The sequence below is a fragment of the Stylophora pistillata genome, chromosome 9 (genome assembly GCF_964205215.1).
Source record: "Stylophora pistillata chromosome 9, jaStyPist1.2, whole genome shotgun sequence".
In the NCBI taxonomy this organism is placed as follows: Eukaryota; Metazoa; Cnidaria; class Anthozoa; order Scleractinia; family Pocilloporidae; genus Stylophora; species Stylophora pistillata.
Window position 1 is genome coordinate 305,201 of NC_142527.1, and position 19,657 is coordinate 324,857.

The 19,657-nt window shown below is 38.9% G+C and overlaps 1 protein-coding gene across 4 annotated transcripts in view; it reads left to right on the plus strand.

Moving 5' to 3' along the window:
• LOC111333975 (P protein) overlaps nt 1-19,580 on the plus strand; it is a 21,601-nt gene extending 2,021 nt beyond the window's left edge. Inside the window, exons 1-27 of one of the 4 annotated variants that reach the window (XM_088733600.1) lie at nt 478-534; nt 1,038-1,110; nt 2,168-2,242; nt 3,709-3,751; nt 3,902-3,981; nt 5,981-6,075; nt 6,685-6,766; nt 6,887-6,940; nt 7,210-7,281; nt 7,860-7,925; nt 8,061-8,117; nt 8,568-8,648; nt 10,953-10,996; nt 11,125-11,207; nt 11,836-11,891; nt 12,277-12,356; nt 12,458-12,510; nt 13,373-13,514; nt 14,047-14,095; nt 14,358-14,469; nt 14,762-14,889; nt 15,368-15,427; nt 15,661-15,693; nt 16,333-16,416; nt 16,942-17,026; nt 17,965-18,058; nt 18,442-19,580. In XM_088733600.1, coding sequence (XP_088589726.1) covers nt 2,198-2,242; nt 3,709-3,751; nt 3,902-3,981; nt 5,981-6,075; nt 6,685-6,766; nt 6,887-6,940; nt 7,210-7,281; nt 7,860-7,925; nt 8,061-8,117; nt 8,568-8,648; nt 10,953-10,996; nt 11,125-11,207; nt 11,836-11,891; nt 12,277-12,356; nt 12,458-12,510; nt 13,373-13,514; nt 14,047-14,095; nt 14,358-14,469; nt 14,762-14,889; nt 15,368-15,427; nt 15,661-15,693; nt 16,333-16,416; nt 16,942-17,026; nt 17,965-18,058; nt 18,442-18,526 — 1,863 coding nt within the window. In that variant the 5' untranslated portion in view covers nt 478-534; nt 1,038-1,110; nt 2,168-2,197 and the 3' untranslated portion in view covers nt 18,527-19,580. Of the gene's footprint in view, nt 1-476; nt 535-1,037; nt 1,111-2,167; nt 2,243-3,708; nt 3,752-3,901; nt 3,982-5,980; nt 6,076-6,684; nt 6,767-6,886; nt 6,941-7,209; nt 7,282-7,859; nt 7,926-8,060; nt 8,118-8,567; nt 8,649-10,952; nt 10,997-11,124; nt 11,208-11,835; nt 11,892-12,276; nt 12,357-12,457; nt 12,511-13,372; nt 13,515-14,046; nt 14,096-14,357; nt 14,470-14,761; nt 14,890-15,367; nt 15,428-15,660; nt 15,694-16,332; nt 16,417-16,941; nt 17,027-17,964; nt 18,059-18,441 lie in introns of those variants that run through there. The other 3 variants (XM_022939642.2, XM_088733601.1, XM_088733602.1) reach the window with 3 other exon arrangements.
• The last annotated feature ends 77 nt before the right edge of the window (nt 19,581-19,657 follow it).

Genomic DNA, 19,657 nt, shown 5'->3' on the forward strand with positions numbered 1-19,657 from the left:
TGCATGTCTTGTTATTAATGATAACGGTGGCGGCAGTATCATCAGTCTTTATAGATGTGTTTAGGATGTGTTTGTTATGGTTGTTGATTATTTGTTTCAGTGTGTTGCAGTTACAGCTGAGTCAGTGAATCACTGAGTGAGTCATTCACAGTGAGTCAGTGACTAAGACTGGTCAGTGAGTTGGTGAGGTAGTCACTCAGCTAGTCAGTCAGGCAGTCAGTCAGTAAAGACAATCAGTCAGTCATTCAGTCAGTCAGTCAGTCAATCAGTGAGTTAGACAGTGAGTCAAACAGTGAGTCAGTCAATCAGTCTATCAGTCAGTCAGTCGGTCAATCAATCACTTAGTCAATCAATCAATCTATTAATTCTGCTATTAGTTACTGATGAGGGATAAGACTCTTTTGACTCATTTAAATTAAAAATAAGACCTGACTGTTAATGTTGCTTTGTGATATTTGCCTTTATTTGCCTTACAGATCTTCAGGCAGGAAAGTCAAACCTTGGGTTCTGTTTTTTTTGGCTGTTGCTTTCATAGTAAGAATATTTTCCATCAGTTCTATTACTGAATAAATTATTGAATTGGGAGATCAAATCTCATAACATCTTTTCAGAGGTGTCATAAAGCTCCACGAACAATGTTGAACAGGTTTAGATTAAGCATTAAGCAAAAATTTTCCATCCAGCAAGGTATTTTTAATAATTTTTTCACTTTTTTTCTGTACTGCAGAACCATTTAGATCCAAAATACTTTGTAGAAAGACACAGTTTTTGATACCAGTTGAAACTAATTTAAATTTCAAGTGTAGAGGAGCCTCTTTAAAGTTTACAGAAGTTGTGAAAAATATGTCTTTTAAGTTAAAAAATTGTTTAAAACTTGTTAGGGATTGGCAACATATTATTTGTGACAAGCTGTAAAACAGAGTTAACACGGAAGAAATGCCAGAATGAATATTAAGGAATTTCTCCTCTGGATTTCTAACTTAGGATTTTATGAATACACATTTTCAAAAATCTGTTGTCTTCTTTTTACTCACCAGGTGTTGCTTTCCATTTCTGAGGTAGAGCCTGGGAAAAGAAGGCTTCTGTGTGTTTCAGTTGACACCCCACAATGTATCCTTTTTGTCAAAGTGATTCACAAAAAGACTATCATGTCTATTTCTGCTAGTAGGTCGCTAATGTCAAGAAGACACTAGGATTGCTGCAGGATTATATTACACGCCTGATTTGCTATTATTGTATAAATTTGTTACCTAAAACCTGTCAATAAAACACCTTCATGTCAAAAATATTTTATCATTAAGGTAAAACAAACATGATTTTGCAAACAAAACCGTGTCAATTTTCGAATCCGGACGAATTCAAAAGCACGCCATCCTAGTTGTAAGCTGATCAGTTTTGCACCTTTTTTAACTCTAAATCTCGAAATTCGATTCTAAGAAGGCACAATTGAAAGAATGTAATTTTTTTGCGCGGATGTAGCCCATAAAAGGGCTCTATTAAGCGAATTGCTAATGGTAAGTTTAGGGTAAACTTTACCCGAGTAGGGTAAACTTTACCGGGCAGTAAACTGAAAGAAACAAAGCACTCTGATTGGTCAATTTGGGTAAAAATTACCCTCGTCTGGTAAATGTTTTAAGTGCATATCTTATTTGATAAGGGCACAATGTTTCAGCCATGTGTTTAGTGAAACAGTAGGATTTCATTGTTGTATTGGAGGAGATTAAGTTAGAAACCTCTATATAATGAAGTAATTTAATTAATGCTGAATTGCTTATTGCAAACACATAAGCTTTTCTTTGGAAGCATCTCATCTGGCTGAAATCTTAAATTTTCAAATCTCATTTGCTGAATGCACCTTAAGAAGATGTCCAGCTGTTTACAAAATGCACCAAGGTCTGAAACTTTTTTTGCACCAGTTGTGGCAAAGCAGAAAAAAAGCAAACCAGCAGAAAAAATTAATTAACTATTTACTGATCAATGTTGGTCTGTTTGGGGAAAAACTGTGCCTTTGGTCTTAAGTAGGGTATAATTCTGTCTTGAGCTTGGGCAGTATTAGAGGCCTTGGGCACAGTTTTTTCCTAAACAGACTACCTGCCTGGTAAATAACATAATTATTTACTTTCAATAGTTGTTACTTCTTTTAATGTAAGACTTAACAAAACAACAGATCTTGCACTAAAAAACGAAACATATTCTTATGTTACTGTTGAAGTTCAGGGACCCTTTGCATCTGAAGATAAAGGTATGATCTAGAATCCAATAAATGGCAATCATGCATGCTAATAATTATATGTGAAGTGTAGTGTGATCGTTGGGGTGAGTGTCCTGAGAAGGACTGTTGTCAGTGGCGGTGACTGACATTTCCACTTGACTCTGATGATGACTTCTGCACAGGTTATTGAAACATCAGTCATCACCACTGACAACAGTCCTTCTCAGGACTACTCTTACCTGGACAATCACACTACACTTTCACATGTTACCCCCAGGTTCAAACCATTTACAGTATAACATGATCAATTTTCAAAGGTGTCAATAATAATACAGAATTGCATTGGTTTTGCATTACTTTGCACTGGGATTGGTTCAGAAAACTTTTACCACCCTCCCCACCAATCAGATGTAAAACTAAGAACCAACTGTATTTTGGTCACATGGGTTTTCCCATGCCTCAAACAGTTTCCTTTGGCTCATCATGATATTTTGCAAAGCCATTGTGATTAGTTTGGTTGAGGTTGTACAACATGCAATTTTAAAAGCACTCTTTAATAATGATGAATTTTAATTTACTGAAGAATAAAAATCTTAAATTTCATTAAGAGTTTTGCATAATTGGTAAATCTGAACAGGAGGTAAACATCTTAAAGATATTCACCATTTAAAGGAATTTTTTTCTGTAAAAATCCCTCCTTTCAACAGTCAGTGGTACAATTTTAAGCAGAAGGGTAAGGAGAGGAGACAAAAAAATCAGTCATCCCTTTGAACTTTAAGAGTGACTAGCATCTAATTTTTCTATACAATATCAACCGTGAATCCAACATTAAGTTCGTGAGAATGATGGAAATAATTAACAACTATTCACCGAAGCGGAGGTGTTTAGTGGTGGATATTTACCGAGCTGCGAAGTGGTGAGGTGAATATCCACCGCTAACCACTGATACTGAAGTGAATAGTTGTTTTAGTATTATACTAAAACAGTGAGATAATATCCACCACCATCGTTAATTTGAGTGATTTCTTTGCTTGTCACGAATGCAAATCAGGACGCCATTTTTTCGCAAGTTTCTCGGAGGTAAATAGCAAAGTATATTCGGAGTTTGACTAGTCAATCAGAGCAGGCCTTCAACACTATCCACTGTTTTAGTATATACTAATTACCAACTATTAAGAAACTGTTGATTGTTAAACAAGTTCTCCTTGACAGCACCTTGGGAAGCAGGGATGGCACAGTAGTAAGAACCCTCGCCTCCCACCACTGTGGCCCATCTTTGATTCCTGGACCTGGCGTTGCATATGGGTTGACTTTGTTGTTGGTTTTTGTCCTTGCTCTAAGGGTTTTTCTCTGGGTCCTCCAGTTTTCCTCCCTCTGCAAAAACCAACTTTCCATTTTCCAATTCAATCTGGAAACAGTGGACAAGAAGAGCCACCCAGTGGAATGTCTATTGCTAAATTATTATTTATTATTTTATTTTATTTTTTTATGTATAGAGAACAGTATGGAGAATATGCATACTGATGTTGAGTTGTAAAGGTTAAGGATATTCTTTGATTGTACACTTAATTCTTTTTTCTAAAATTACAAGAAAGATATTTGAAACAGTGTGGAGAATTGATATTTTGCCTTAAGGAGTGACAGGGTCAAAGATAATGTTCTCATGCTTTCCTTGTGCTTTTTTCTAAGAGAATTTTGCCCTTTCGACACAAAATCTCAGCATTAGTTTGGTCAGCATGGCCACCAAAGCATCAGGGGTCCTTGCACAGGTATGAAGTAGGTGATCACATGGTTTTTGACGACCCTATCAATGTGAGATCTTATTGTAAATAGTTCATTGACATACTTTTAAGGAGCTCATAAGCCATCCCTTTTTAAAAAGTTCCCCTTCCCCCGTCCTAAAAAGTAAAAAAATAACAAACCAAAATAAGACAAATCTGGAACTTCAGGTCCTGCCCACTTCTGATTAAACCAGCCTAGCAGTTATTCAAGTTGTTTTTCCTCAACTTAATCAAAAGCTCTGAAATAACAGCAATTGTTATTGTCACTTGCTTTTGCTATTGAGCACTTCAGTATATTTGTTGTAATGTATGCGGCGACCAAAAGTTTAAATTCTCAAGTTCAAGGGGGTGTCGCTCCAAAAATGCGGTTAACGAGGCGTTTGGGACTATTTTACAGATCAAAATGACAAACCAAAGTTGACTGTTTACATGAATCTTTATTCTTGAAAGGCAATCGACTACAAACCACAATCAACGATGAAAATAACGAGTATTCTCACAATCAATCTATTGATCGTAAACTGAAACAACAATACAACAAAGTTCTATCAATCTACTGAAAGGCCACGGAATACATAATCAAAGAATCGCATGTAAAAACTGGGCCCCAACATCAACAACGAGATTAACAATACAAATAAAACAGAACAAAAGTTTCAATACAAATTAAAAGAATTTTGGTGGCTGGTTAACAACCCATTGTTCTTATCTAAGTGATGGGCGTTCACTCGCATTTGGCACAAATTTGGCCTTTAACTTTTAAATGAATAGAGAATGTGGCAATATCTGTTTGTATATTGTCGCCCAACACTGTAAAGACTAGACTAGAAAAAAACAAAGTTACAAAGGTACTCACATATTGGTCCCGCTTTTGGTTGAGAAAGTGAAAGGGCGAAAGTTTGCCAAGACTATTCAGTCAAACTTACGAAGAACTGATTAAAGGGACGCTAAAATTGCCTTTTATATGCGCATGGTGATGCTGAAAGATCCAATTAAAAAACCAATAGAAATACAGAAAAACAGATTAACATTGTAACTATGTACATATCTAAGATGATCCTGAAATTAGTGAACTAATCAATAATCAATAATCAATCAAAAAATAAGCCCACCAACTAGTGTCCTCAACATTTGTATTGAAAACCTTTTGTCAATTTTAAGTAAAGATATACTCTATGCCTACAAAAAGTTTTTGAACCTGGATTTTTCATGAGCCCTCCCTCCAACTTCAAACTTTCTGTCTCAGTGTCATGCCAGGTGGGGGTGGGGGTGGGGGTTGGGGTGGGGGTGGGGGGTAGAGTTAGTCACAAAGTTAGAACAATGCAATCACACAGTCTGATATTACAAGGTGATTATTTAATTTAACTAAAATTTAATGACCGTCCTGAGGATGCTCTAGATGTCATTGTGAAGTGTGAAAAAGAAGTCTGGGTAAATTATCAGAGTGCTGTTTGAATTGCTATGACATAAGTGCAAATTGATTTAATCAAAATTTTTGAGTAATTAATAATAGAACATTTAGTTGAATTTACTTAAATATCAGTGGGTAAAGCCTGCTTATGAGCCAATGGCCCATTAGGCCACTCCTTAACTCTGGTTTCTATAGCATGAAGTGACTAGGAGTATTTCTACTCCCCCCTGGATGGAATGCTATTCCATGGCAGGGTTACCCCCAAGCACTAAATCTGCTGGTACCCATTTGTACTCCAGGGTGAAGAGAGGCACTGTGAGAGTAAAGTGTCTTCCCCAAGAACACAATGTCCCCAGCCAGGGCTTGAACTCAGACCACTCCGTCCAAAGTTGAGCACACTAACCATGAGGCCACCATGCCTCCACTTAATATTGTTAACTTTTATTTATGTACATAATGTTGAAGAAGCGACATGCTAACATTTCACATAACATAAGTGAAACTCAGCCATAAATTCAGTTGAAGTCTTTAGGTTGTTTGTCAGACAAGGTATTGACTTTAATTATTACCTTGCAGAAAAACATCAGTATTATGTGCACTTCTACTCAGGGTGAAAAAAATGATCCTGTAGTCTCAAGAACAGTGAGACTTCATTGTGAAGAAGATGACAAGTAAGTCAAAAAATGTTCAATTATTGTGAATTATTATGTCTTCAATGCCAAATATTGCATTTCTAGTGTTCTGATTGGTTCACTCAACTCCGGTTATCAGCTCATATTCCTAGTCCCCTTATATGAAAGTGCTTTGCACCAACTGTTGTGTAGCTGAAAAAGGCTTCAAATGTCCACACATTCAGGATTAAAGGAAAATTAATAAAACAATGTACTCCATTTGTGCTGGTTTTATACAAGAATGGTTATAGCCGACTTGGCACTATGTGCCTCATTAGCTGTTTATCATCTCATATAGTCAGCTTATATGGAAATGCATTGCACCAACTGTTGCAAAGCTGAAAAAAGGCTGCCGGTTTGAAAGATGAGCCTTTGTTCAAGAGTTTTGCGGCTTTCCGTGCTACCTAAGTGTAAGGAAAGACCGCAGATTGCCATATGTTGCTGACAATAAACTTTGTTCGATTTCATTTTATTGATATTTGTAATATTGACTAATTTTATCAATAATTGGTAAATAACTGATAGTACTTACAGTTTCGTTACAATGTCATTTTAATTCTGAGTTTCAAAATTTGCAAATTTCCAATCTCTTTATTACTTTCTGCACAGTATAACACATGTGGTGCTGACAGCAACAACTTCATACCCAATTGCAATTTCAGTGATGTACTTTGAAGAACGTAATGTCGAGGTAGTAACGAATTACTTTAATTTGCTATAAAGCAGCAATCAGTTTGAAAGTTCAATTTTAAACCTCACCCTTACTGGACTTTCTCACACTAAAGAAAAACACATTTCCTTTCTCTTTCAGGTTGTTTTTGCATCTGTCATCTTAGTTGGAGTGTACATACTCATCATATTTGAGGTACATTAGTTGAATGTCTCTTTGTCTTCAGTACTTACTGTTGCTTTGATTAGTTTGGGAAAGCAGTGTTGCTTTCAGGATTCAATCCCGTTCTTGCTATCCATGGTAATCTCACAAAATCTGATTATCCTGTCAAAACAACTAAATTTGCTCATGCTCATTTGGTTGTTTGCATAAATTAGTTCAAATTCAATTCGCCTCATAAAACTTAGATTAACAAACTGGTTTGTTACTAATTACTAAGTCCAAGATGTATGATTCTCCTTCAGTTTGTTCACCGAGCTACAGCAGCGATGCTGGGTGCACTGGCAAGCTTAGCTACCTTGTCAATCATGGATAAGGTAACGATAACAAAGAACGATCACCGGAGCAATCACGAGAACAAGACACCATCAGGATCACGATCTTGATCAAGATAGAAAACACAATCTCATCACGAACACAACCTCGATCGCGACATTTCAACTGATAGTATCAAAGGAGAGGGGTCTCTAATTCTTCAAGCTGGTCACGTGGTTCTTTTTCTTGTTCTTGGCACAAACGACCCCACAAGCTTTTCAGCTTTAAAATTTAAAGATTTCTTTCTATCTATCCAGACAATCGTAACGAAAAAGTTAATGATATAAAGATAACGACCGCCGTAGCCGTAGTTGTAGCCACAGCGACAACAGTGATATATTGTTTGATCATTCCTAAAAAGAAGTAGTGCGAATTACTCCAGTAATTACTAAACCTGCGGAGAATTTTGAAAATCAGCGTGTCGGCATTTAAGCACCTCCTGCAGGGTGGTTATAGAAAGATATGAAAAAATCATTAACCAATCAAGACAGGCACATTTGTATAACTGGTACAACTGCACATGATCAAATGTATTGCATGTAATAATTGATGTGGTCATGAAATGTCTTTTTTTCTTCAGAGACCTGCGTTGGACACCATTATCAGCTGGATCGAGTGGAAAACTCTTGCTCTTCTGTTTGGAATGGTATGCTCCTTGTTTTATTAACAAAATTTGTTATGTATCTTTCTCTAATTGATTTGATTTATGTGGCATATTTTAATTGTTTGATAAATGCGTTAACTTTGTATCCGAGGTGTGATCGATTTTCAATCCCCACAGATGATATTGGTCGCAATTTTTGCAAAGTCTGGATTCTTTGATTATGTGGCATTAAAGGTTCGTGCAGATTTTCACATGGTATTACATCTTCGTCAATCCTTTCTTGTGCGTTTTCAATGCATGGTCCGAACTTTTGTTATATAGTTACTAAATAAGTTCCATGCTACATGGCATGACGTGCTGTTCTTTCAGCCATCCCAAAGCAAAACCATAAGCAGTTGCTGGGGGTGCGCCGAATAAATTTTTATCTTTTATCTTCAACCAAAACGCGAAGTAACCACGCCGTAACTTGAAAATTATTGAGCGAGATAACTGTGCGTGAGGATTCTCAAGAATGCGCGCAGATAAATGACTAAATTGATACCACACCCTCTTATTTTGGAAAGTAGTCTTGAAATTACATTTGCTAATAAACACGAACTGAAGATTGCACGAAACAGACTGAAAGCTACATCTAGTTTTAAAAACTTTCACGTCATAATTTGTGAACGTGTTTTTTTCTAACAGGCGTACAAGCTCTCTAGAGGTCATGTATGGGGTCTGATTACTCTTCTCTGTGCTTGTACGGCGTTTATTTCAGCTGTGCTGGTAAATTGATTTTTATTTGTTTGGGAAGGTAGAGTCCGTTCATCCATCCTCTTATGTTCATCCATTTGCCGGCAAACTGCTTGTCCAGCGGTCAGTTAGTTTATCAACCAGTCAGTCAGTCAAACAGTCAGTCAGTCAATCGGTCAGTCAGTCAAGCAGTCAGTCAGTCAAACAGTCAGTCAGTCAAACAGTCAGTCAGTCAAACAGTCAGTCAGACAGTCAGTCAGACAATCAGTCAGTCAGTCATTCAATCGGTCAGTCAGTCAGACAGTCAGTCAGACAGTCGATCGGTCAGTCAGACAGTCAGTCAGTCAGACAATCAGTTAGTCAGACAATCGGTCAGTCAGTCAGTCAGACAGTCAGTCAGTCAATCGGTCAGTCAGACAGTCAGTCAGTCAGACAGTCAGTCAGTCAGTCAGTCAGTGAATCGGTCGGTCAGTCAGTCAGACAGTCAGTCAGTGAATCGGTCAGTCAGTCAGTCAAACAGTCAGTCAGTCAGTCACTCACTCAGTCACTCAGTCACTCACTCAGTCAGTCAGTCAGTCAATCAGTCAGTCAGTCAGTCACTCAGTCAGTCAGTTAGTCACTCAGTGAGTCACTCAGTCAGTCAGTCAGTCAGTCAATCAGTCACTCAGTCAGTCAATCACTCAGTTAGTCAGTCAGTCAATCAATCAGTCGGTCAGTTACTCAGTAAGTCACTCGGTCAATCACTCGGTCAATCACTCACTCAGTCACTCACTCAGTCATTCACTCAGTCAATGGTAGAAGTTCGCCAAAATATGTTTGGGTTAGCTAGAACGGTCAAAGTTCTCGATCGACAGACCATGTGAACCCTCACTTTGAAAATGAAGCCAAGTGCGAAAGCTTTTAGTTAAAAATGGGTTCTATTCAAACAAGACTAAAAGACCATTTCGTTTTAAAACTTTGGAGTTTCCTTGGACCTAAAACAGAGGGTTTGGGAATCTCAGAATGTTTAATTAACTAAGCTGATGTCGCGCAAAAGATGGAACAGTACCTCTTAATGAAACTTCCTTACAGTCATTACTAAGTGAAGCATACCCCCTAAGATTACATTAATGAATTGATCATGTGGATATTGAACCCGCCAGTCGTTTCAAGAATGCAATAATGAATTGATTATTTGATTATTGAACCCGCTAGCCGTTTCACGAATGCAATAATGAATTGATTATTTGAATATTGAACCCGATAGCCGTATCCGTTTTGAAAAGGCGCGGATTATTGTTTAAATTAGAAGTCCATTTCTGAAGTCCAATAAGATTGTTCTATTTGACGAGGAATCCTGAAAAGGATCAAACTGCACTGTAAAAACACTGCGAAAACAGTCGATCGCAAATATTAACGAAATAAAAAAAGTTTTGCGATGGCTTCGCCTGTAAACTATTTTTTTCGACCATGAATACACACAAGAATTTCTACAAGTTCGTCAACATGTAAATATGCGAAAAAAGCTCTCAATAACATTCCATTTACAACATTTACAAGAAGTTCTACGCAACACTCGAACTCACCTTTCCCCCCATGTCTGACACCATGTTGAATTATAACATAACCAAAGTAAAGCGCGCGCTCTGATTGGCCAATTTAGCGTCCCCCATTTGCCCATGGGTGTACGCTGCTGACGTGAGCAAATGCAGAGACTATTTTTCCGCGCGCGATTGTTTTTTCTGGTCACGTAAGATTTATTGAATAAAAGGGAACTCTTTAGCTACAATGTATCAATGTTATGTTATAAAACAAATGGTAAACACCACAGCGTACACTACTGAGTTATGGATGCACTTGGGAGGTTTGCTAATCACTCAAGAAGCTAGAGTCGCTCTCGGCTATCGCCTCGAGCGACTCTTACGCTTCTTTCGTGCTTAGCAACCTCCCGCGTGCATCCATATCTCAATAGTGTACGCTGTGGTGTTTACCATTTGTTAAATGGTTCCGATCCATCATCACGTGTTCGCATAATCCAATCAAGAATGGACTTCTGATTTGAACAATGATCCGCGCCTTTTCAAAACGAATACGGCTATCGGGTTCAATATTCAAATAATCAATCCATTATTGCATTTTTGAAACGGATAGCGGGTTCCATGTTCAAATATTCAATTCGTTATTGCGCTCCTGAAACGATTAGCGGGTTCAATATTCAAATAATCAAATCATTAATGTAATCCTGAGGGTATTCTTCACTTAGTTTGACTGTAAGTCTAAATAAAAAGCGATTTGTAAACCCTTGTATAAAGGAACTAAAACGATGAAATTCCTTTTCCTATCTTTACCTTAAAACAGGATAATGTGACTGTCATTTTGCTTTTGACTCCAGTCACAGTGACGTAAGTGTATGGTACTTGATTTTTGTTTTTTTCTGTTGTTGATTGTGCAATTTGTCTCTGACTTTGGGCCTTCAAAGGAATGTTTCTCAAATGGGTTCTTTTCATTGCTAAAACTAAAATATTTTCAGGTTGTGTCAAGTCCTAAATCTTAATCCTACATACATCTTGATAGCTGAAGTAATATTTTCGAACATTGGTGGAACGGCGACAGGTAAATATACTGCCGCTGTCTAAACTGAATAATTTATTTAATTAAGTTGAACGAAAGAGTCCAGTTTGACCTTACATCTGCCAATCAGAGGTAAGGTGTGTTTCCAGCCAATCATATCCTTAGACGAAATCTATTTTTCTCACCAGTGGTTTGCTCCAGTTGCATGCTCTCGCCACGCTCGTTAGTGGTTTCCCAATTTCTCGCGCTTGGCACTGGTCTTCCATTTTACCGCGCTTGGTACTGGCTTCCCATTTTCCCGCGCTTGGCACGCGTTTTTCTTTCTGCGCTGAGCACTGGTTTCTCATTTCCCGTACTCTGTCTCAGTTTTCCACTTTCCGCGCTTTCTTAATTTTTCGCCCTTTGCTGCAGTTACACATTTCCCGCGTCTTGCACTGATCATCTATTTTCCCGCTCGTGGATTCAGTTAATTGTTTTCCTTTGCCTTAAAGGGATCCCGCGATATTCGTGTTATTTCGTGACTTTGACTTCGATCCTCTTTGTCTTTTTAGCGTATTTACTTAGCTCTTTTCTTGGCAATTAAAACTTACATTCATGTTCGTTAAGTTTCCAAACTTTCATCCTCGCAGGCGTTCATTAAATATTTGTTCCTTTATTTCTTTCCTTCTAGCAATCGGTGACCCACCAAATGTTATTTTAGTTTCTAACAAGGACCTAATTAGTCACGTAAGTTACTATGTAATTCGGGTTTTTTTAAACCTAATTTGTTCTTAACCTTTTTGGTCTTCGCTACTTCGCTACTTCGCTCCTTCATTCCTTCGTTCCTTCGCTCCTTCTTTCCTTTGTTCCTTCGTGCCTTCGTACCTTCTTGTCTTGTAGCCTTCTTGCCTTCTTGCCTTCGTGTCTTCGTTAATTTGTTCGACGTTTCTTCGTTCATTCGCTCCTTCATTCTTTCATTCGTTTACTTATTCATTCATTTATTGTTTCTCATTTCTCACGAAGTACAATTTGTAATTTTATGTTAAAGTTACCCAGCTCGTGCGACTTTTATTGAAGTGAGGTTATTCTCCGTCAAAACTATTTTGACAAAACGGCTATTTTATCCTTGCAGGGTATAAACTTTGTAGATTTCTTAAAACATCTCGCTGGGGGTATTCTGGTCTGCGTACTAGTGGCATATGTAGTTTTAAGGTATTATTCAAAAATATATTTTCTTGTTGAAAACAATTTCCAGCTGATTATCATCACGCTCAATACTCCTTTCTAAAAGAAACCTTGCTTTCTCTTTAAAGGCTCCTTTATCGAAAAGTGAAAATTGTCAGTGACGATCCGCCAATCATTGAAGGTAACTGTGCTCGTGCTTACTGTCGTGATATTAACCCATCATAGAAAATCCAACTGTCATTAATTTACCTTGCGCACTTTCATTTGAGAATCAAAAGTAATCTTGATGCTAGTTTGCATTGGTTAACTTTACAACGGTCTGATTGATTTAGAAAACTCTCGCCACCCCTTTTAAACCAATCAGATAAAAGACTGACTCGGGACTTGGTTTTACGCGTTTTCCCTTGAGGCCCGTCACATGTTTTTGCTACGAGTTTTCATTGGCTCCTCGGAAGGGTCTTATATTCCCTGACTGGTCTTTTAGATATCATTGACTTTCACGTGCAGTCGAACCTGTAGAAAGCGGTCACCCACGGGGAATGGCGAAACCGCTTAACGCACGTTCCATCGATTGAAAATCGTACTGAAAATGTTTAAGGAGGCTGGATATAGTTTCTTTGGCGCGCGCAGACTGGGTTCTAAAAAAGTTAACGATGAATTCTAAAAAAGGCCTCTTTTCCTTAAACTTTCAGACAGAATTTTTTTAAACTTAACGGTCAAGTAGACCAAGACAGTCAAAGGACGCATGCAAAATCTAACATAAATTCACCGTCCAGTTTTTAAGAAAATTCAAGTCAAGTCTATTTTGGACCCAGCATTATATTGCAAGCCAGCAACGTTGCCATGGCAACGAATTTTTCAATATATTTACAACAAACTGATTGTTCAATAATATCTTTATTTCAGGGGAAAATGTGATCGCGATTCGTTAAAGCTAAGCTTCGTAATTTTAGTTTAAATATCTTGCATCAGAAAAAAGTGAAAAACTATATCCAGCCTCCTTAAATTCTGCCGGCTTTTGTTTTCTTGTTTTCTTCGCGCAGAGATTAAACGAGAGGCTGAGATATGGAAAAGAACTGCCGATCGCCTGCCACAAATCTCAGCTGAAGAGAAAACTGTCAAATTATTACTGATGCAGAGGGTTATGTTGCTTCAAAATAATGTTAGGAACATGAAAAGAAACTCGTAAGTATTGACATGTCGAAGGTGCTCACCACCCTTTATAGTTCTCTAAACTTTCTGTTGGCACCAAATGTTAAGTGTACATACGGGACTTACTCGTGTAGTTGCGGGAATTAAGCCCGGTTTCCGTCACATTAAGTGAGTAGGCGTTTTGTTATTTCCCTTAGACAGAATGCTAGTTCATTGTTACCTTCCCCCCCCCACCCACCTCTCCCTCCCACTTAGTCTTTTGTCAACTTTCCCTGACTGTTCGTTAATATCCATTTGTACTCTCTTGGGTAGGGAGAGGTATTTTGAGGTGCGATTGATTGTTTTTACTTTGTTAATGTAAACTGAGAATCTCGTCATTGGCATAGACCGAAATGTGCAGCAAATGCTCAGTAGGTTAATTACGGTATATCTCCAACTTTGAACGGAATTGTAGGAGGGTTTGTTAACATTTTCAAGCTTGAATCACAACTAAAAATTAGTTCATTTTTTCATGCTTGAATTTAAACTGAGTAGCAGTAAGTGGTATTAATAACGTCTTTGTCAGGTCCCGGCAAGGAGCTTTTCAACGAAGTCTGTCAGCACTTGAAAAAAAGGTGAATGAGCAAAATAGATGAATCCATGACTAGACAGTTTCTTGACTTAACTGTGTAATCTTGTATTACGTCAAAATCTGCATAGCAGCTTGATTTAGGTGAGGTTTGTGCTTATCATTGGCGTTTGCAAACGGACGGAGAATTATTAGCGATGGCTACAAAGTTCTTCCTTGTCTACTAAATAACCTAATTAAACGATTTATGACTTAATTTGTGTGGAGATTCAAACTTTGTTTTGTGAAATTCATATTTTCGTGTTTAGTATGTCATCAGAGACAAAGCGCTGTTATTCAAGAGTCTACTCGTTATTATTCTTGTTGTTGGCGCTTTTTTCGCGGAACCGGCGTTCAAGAAAAGCTTTCATCTTGATGTAGGTAAGTGCTGAATCTATTTGTGACCTCTTCTGCCATCTTAGGAAAATGTAAATTGTCTATCCTCGTCTGAGAGTATATTGACTGAATCTTAACGCGTAACTTATGGGAGTGGCACAAGTTGGTGGGTCTGGTAACCAGTGAGTTAAATATGAACGGGGGATCTAGAGGTTGGTATGGACCAACATTGTCTCTTCTCATCTGGACGTACGTTACGTTTATTGATACAGAAATTTCTCTCTAGCTGAACCTTTTTTTGTGAAAACCTAAACATTGAATTACCAATTGGTCGCAGGATGGATTGCTGTCCTTGGCGCCATACTTCTTATCTTGCTGGCCGACGTGGCGCACTTTGAAGAAATAATGGAGAAAGTTGAATGGACAACTCTGGTATTCTTCAGCGGACTTTTCATTTTAATGGAGGTTAGTCAGTGGAGACGATTTTGTGAGAGATGCGGTCGACATTTATTCTTCAGGCTGGACTCCCGGTCGAGAGGTCTGGGTTCTTACCATGGACGCTCATTACGTTGTGTTCTTGAGAAAGTTTGTTTACTCTTACAGTGGCCCCCTCCACCTAGGTATTAAAGGGTACCGGCAAACTGTGAGAGAACCAAACAAATTGCTGTTGGGTTACCTGCGTCGCACCAGTATCCCATGGGGGGAGGGGGGGTGGGCGGTGAATATACTCGTATTCCCTTCCTTTTACTAAATTTTGAGATAACAACCGGCAATTATGGGCCTCTTGACCTCAAAAACTAAAGCCTAACTTGAAATTTTGGGACTGGTACTAGCGTGTGGGTCAGGTAATTAGAGGGTTTAATGTAAACGCGGGTAATGAATATGGAGAAACATCCTCCTTTTTCGTACAGCAATTATCATTAAACATATTTTCCTTTTGTAGTCGCTGAATGAGCTAGGACTCATGGACTTTCTCGGTGACATAACGTCATCATCAATAGAGGTACGTTCTTCCAAAAGTTTATTTATATACCTTTCATAAGGAGAGGCACTTTGGTACCTCCCTAACCACCTTTGTCCTTGGTGCGGATTCTTGGCTTGATGGAGTTTGGACTCATTATTACCAGACCATGCGCAATCAACAGAAGATGAGTCCTGATACTAAGCTGTGAAGTAAATACCTTGATGTATTAAAATTTCATCAATAACTGTTTTGTTTCTGCTTCAATTCGCCAGCGACTTGCTCCTAGCGATGATCCTAAAACAAAGGTAAATAACTTATGCTCTCGGTAGCCCTTTTCATTTAAAGTTGTCGTTTTATAAAAGTACGTATTCCACGGGTACTATTGGCGATGGCCAGCTTTCAATGAATCCAGCTGACAACGCCTTTTCACCCGTTACAACTATTGACGTATTTCCCCCTTTTCTCAGTTGGAAACAAGAAGGCTGGACTGCGCGAAAAAAACAACGCAGTATTGAGGCATAGTGAAATGTGCCACTTGTTTCAACAAAACTCGCCGAGGGTTGAAGTAACAAAAGATTTTATTGACGATTTTCGGAGCAAGTTTTTTTATTAAGATAGTTTAATTGTTCGAGTGTTAGCGATCGCAGTTTGTCACCGGTCACGTCCTTGAAACAACTTCTTTTCCCTAGAGAACGCGCCACCACCAGCAAAACAAAGCGGAAGGAGGATATGTTATATAACCGTTTTTCCTTTAAGACAGCGTCATTGAAAAAAATTTCCCAATCCAACTTTTTTTGGGACGGGAAAGAAACTGCTATTTACTTTGCTAACAAGAATATATCTTTTTCTTTTTCAAAGACGAGAATTAGCGAATGAGCGTGGGACAAATTTACCCTCGTGTATGATTTTGTTTCATTTTGTTTTGTTTTGTTTTTCGTTATCAGCGTGGTATTGCGATTATTATCATTTTGTGGGTCTCTGCGTTGGTGTCAGCCTTTATAGACAACATTCCTTTCACAACGGCTATGGTAAGAAATGTATGGTTTGGTCCATGTACATAGTTTTCGCGGGGAACACACTCCAAGGTCTTCATGAGAAGTCACGCCATTATCTGGGTAACTGGGCACCTAACCCCCCCCCCCCACCAACCCAACAACAGTCGACTGATAACAAGTCAGGGTTAATGTAGGGTTAAGGGAGGGGTGGGTGCACAGTCGCTTAGATACAAATATTGATCTAAAGCTTCCATCTCCCTCACTTGTTTTGTTGCTGACTTGTTCCCTCACACGATTCTGATGTCATTTCTGGCTGAAGAAACTACTAGTCAAGTTTTTTGTACCTCAAGTAGCTTCCTTCAGTTTGTCTCGCCTAGATAACTAACCCTTTACCCCCGTATCCAGGTTTCTTGTAAGATTGTAGTGCCCCAATGCCCTCCTGCCTTCGCCGCACCTTCTAAATGTTTTCTTTTAGTTACATGCGTATGAAACGTCTTTAGAGGCAGACACAGGTCAAGGTCAGGAGGGTTTTTTGAACAAGATCGCTTTCAATTTCAGATTCCTGTTATTTTGAAACTCAACGCAAATGGAATAAAGCTCGAACCTCTGGTTTGGGCGCTTGCTATGGGGTCGTGCTTGGGAGGTAAGCCTCAAGATAGAAAACAATCATCTGCCTGACGGGTCGGATTCATAGTAAACTCCCGGATTCACAGAGATTGTCACCGCAAAACTTCTAATTTATATATCTTATTAACCAAGCGCAAGGGCCGTACCGGGAGAATATCGGCCCGAGGTCTTGACAGTACGGACCGAGCGCAGCGAGGTCCGTACAAAAAAGACCGAGGGCTGATATTCTTCCAGTACGGTCCCGAGCAAGCTTGAGATTTATTACCCGACTGAAGTTCAAAGGGACACAAGTGCGGTATCATTCGGGACCATTCGGGACAGTGCCCGGTCCAATACTTAGAGAATATTGGACCGGTAATAGAGCATTTTGATTGGCTGATTTTAGTTATTGGCCCTCTGACTGCCCGACTCGTGTAATAAATTGATTTATCGCACCTGAATAGTCCTGTTGTGAGGCGTCGGACTACCATGAGGGAGGTGGAGGGTTCAAGCCCCAGACCAGACCAACATTCAGGGTCTTAAAATAACTGAGGAGAAAGTGCTGCCTTTGCTATGACATCTGCAAATGGTTAGACATCATAGTCTTCTCGGGATGATAAACCTTAGGCCCTGTCTGCTGCGTCTTCTCTGTACTGGTTAGGAGGGGACGTTAAAGATCTCACGCACTTCTCGCAAAAAGTAGGGAACATAGCTCCCGGTTTTGTGGTCTGGCCTTGTTATTGTTTATACAGGCCTCAATTAAACCTGAACTTGGCCAGCCTGTCTAAATGTCGCCAATAAATAAGTGAATAGATACATCTTCTTTGTTTGCCCGTTTGACCACGGTTTGTGTTTGTTGCGTTCACGTGTGGATTAGTTGTATGAGTTTGTTTCCTTACAGTAAAAGCATTTTGTACGACTTAAAGTAATCCTCTTCAGTTAACGTAAACGCGTGTCTTATTTTTTTGTTTGCAGGGAATGGCACGCTTATTGGTGCGTCGGCTAACGTTGTCTGTTCTGGGCTTTCAGAGCAGTATGGATACCCTATAAGTTTCTCCACATTTTTCAAGTGAGAAGTGTTATTTATTCTTTATGAAACCACAGGGAATCCAAGCTCGAGTTATGGGTGACGTAACGTCTAGTAAAGTCACCCATAAATTCGAAAAAGGACGTATGGGGAAAAAACAAAACTAAACGAAAATCGAGGGGGAAAAAGAATCAGAAAACTCACGAGAAAAAAGCGGCAATGTCACAAACATGAAAGTCGCAAGAACGGTGAATGAGTCTTTTTTTTTCAACTACACGTTTGGGTAAAACCACTTGGGCAAGAAGCTGGCAAGCTGTACAGACCCTTATAGTTCGAGCTTTGACTACCTGTTTTTAAAACTGGACAACCTTTTTTTATTACTTTATTCATGAAAATAAGAGATCTTTGTTTTGGTTTTGTTTTAGAATTGGATTTCTCATCATGCTTGCAACCACAACAACAGCCATGGTTTATCTGTTGATCATAGAAGTTCTCATCAGTAATGAATAGAGCCTTTTTTCACTTTTTATTCAATTTTCAGATTCATCAATTTTACATTAGCTGACCTGCAAATAGCCATCGCCTAAGGCCAGTCAGAAATTATGATTGAGTTAACTAAGTTGACTGTCTAAGTTAACTACCTAAACTAAATTGGATTCAGTGTTGGGAAATGGTCAGTGGTTATTAGCCAAGTCATGTATGATAAAGAGGAGTAGAAACTAGAAGGAGGATGGAATTTTCTAAATTGCCTTCTCAGTGGTCCTCTCGTCTTATTGATTGCCACTTAGAAAGTTACGTGACCTCTTTTCTCTCTCTAAGAGGGAGCAGTGGCGGATCCAGGGGGAGGGTCCGGGGGTCCGAACCCCCCCCCCCATCAGACCTGACGCTTACAACTTTGAGACTGCAATTCTTACATCCACAGGGATCGTATATCACTTTTTAACTGGCTGATATTTTTAATTAATGAATCCAAGTAAACGGTAAGCGGCCAAGGAATTTTAACGTGCAACCGCGACTGGTGGGAGGGGGTGTGGGGGAGAAGTAATTTGCCTCAAAAGAGTCCAACAGTCCTTTCTGAATCAAAGTTTGGACCCCCCCCCCCCCAATAAAAAATTCCTGGATCCGCCCCTGGGGATAGCCTTTCAAAACGCCCTCGTCAAAATTCTCTGAAGACTCAGACTTCAGTGGAAGGTCTTGAAACTTGAACATAGAGCGTTAGAGGGTAGTGAAGTAAAGGAAGCCTTCAGTAAACTCTCATACCGCTTATGTCTCTAATGAGTAGAGGAGGGGATGATATATAGCTGATCGTAAACTAAAATTTTTGTGCACATAAACTGAGTTGTTCAGAATTATGAAGACCACAATTCTGCAATATTTATAATGACAAAAATAAAATATTCAGGAGCATTTAAAATAAGAATTCAACTGCTTTATTGGCTATGCCACGAAGCCGTATTTGATAATGAGTTAGCCTTTCGTATCACTTTATACTTAGTTAATTCTTAGTTAGGTTCTCATTCATATTATGGAAATTTAAGGGCAAATAAATGCGCTTTATATTGTGTTTTTCTTTAACTTCTTTTAACTTAGTCCCAGCAACAGGCCTGTTGTAACGCCGGTTTACCGGGGTAAACTTCGTCC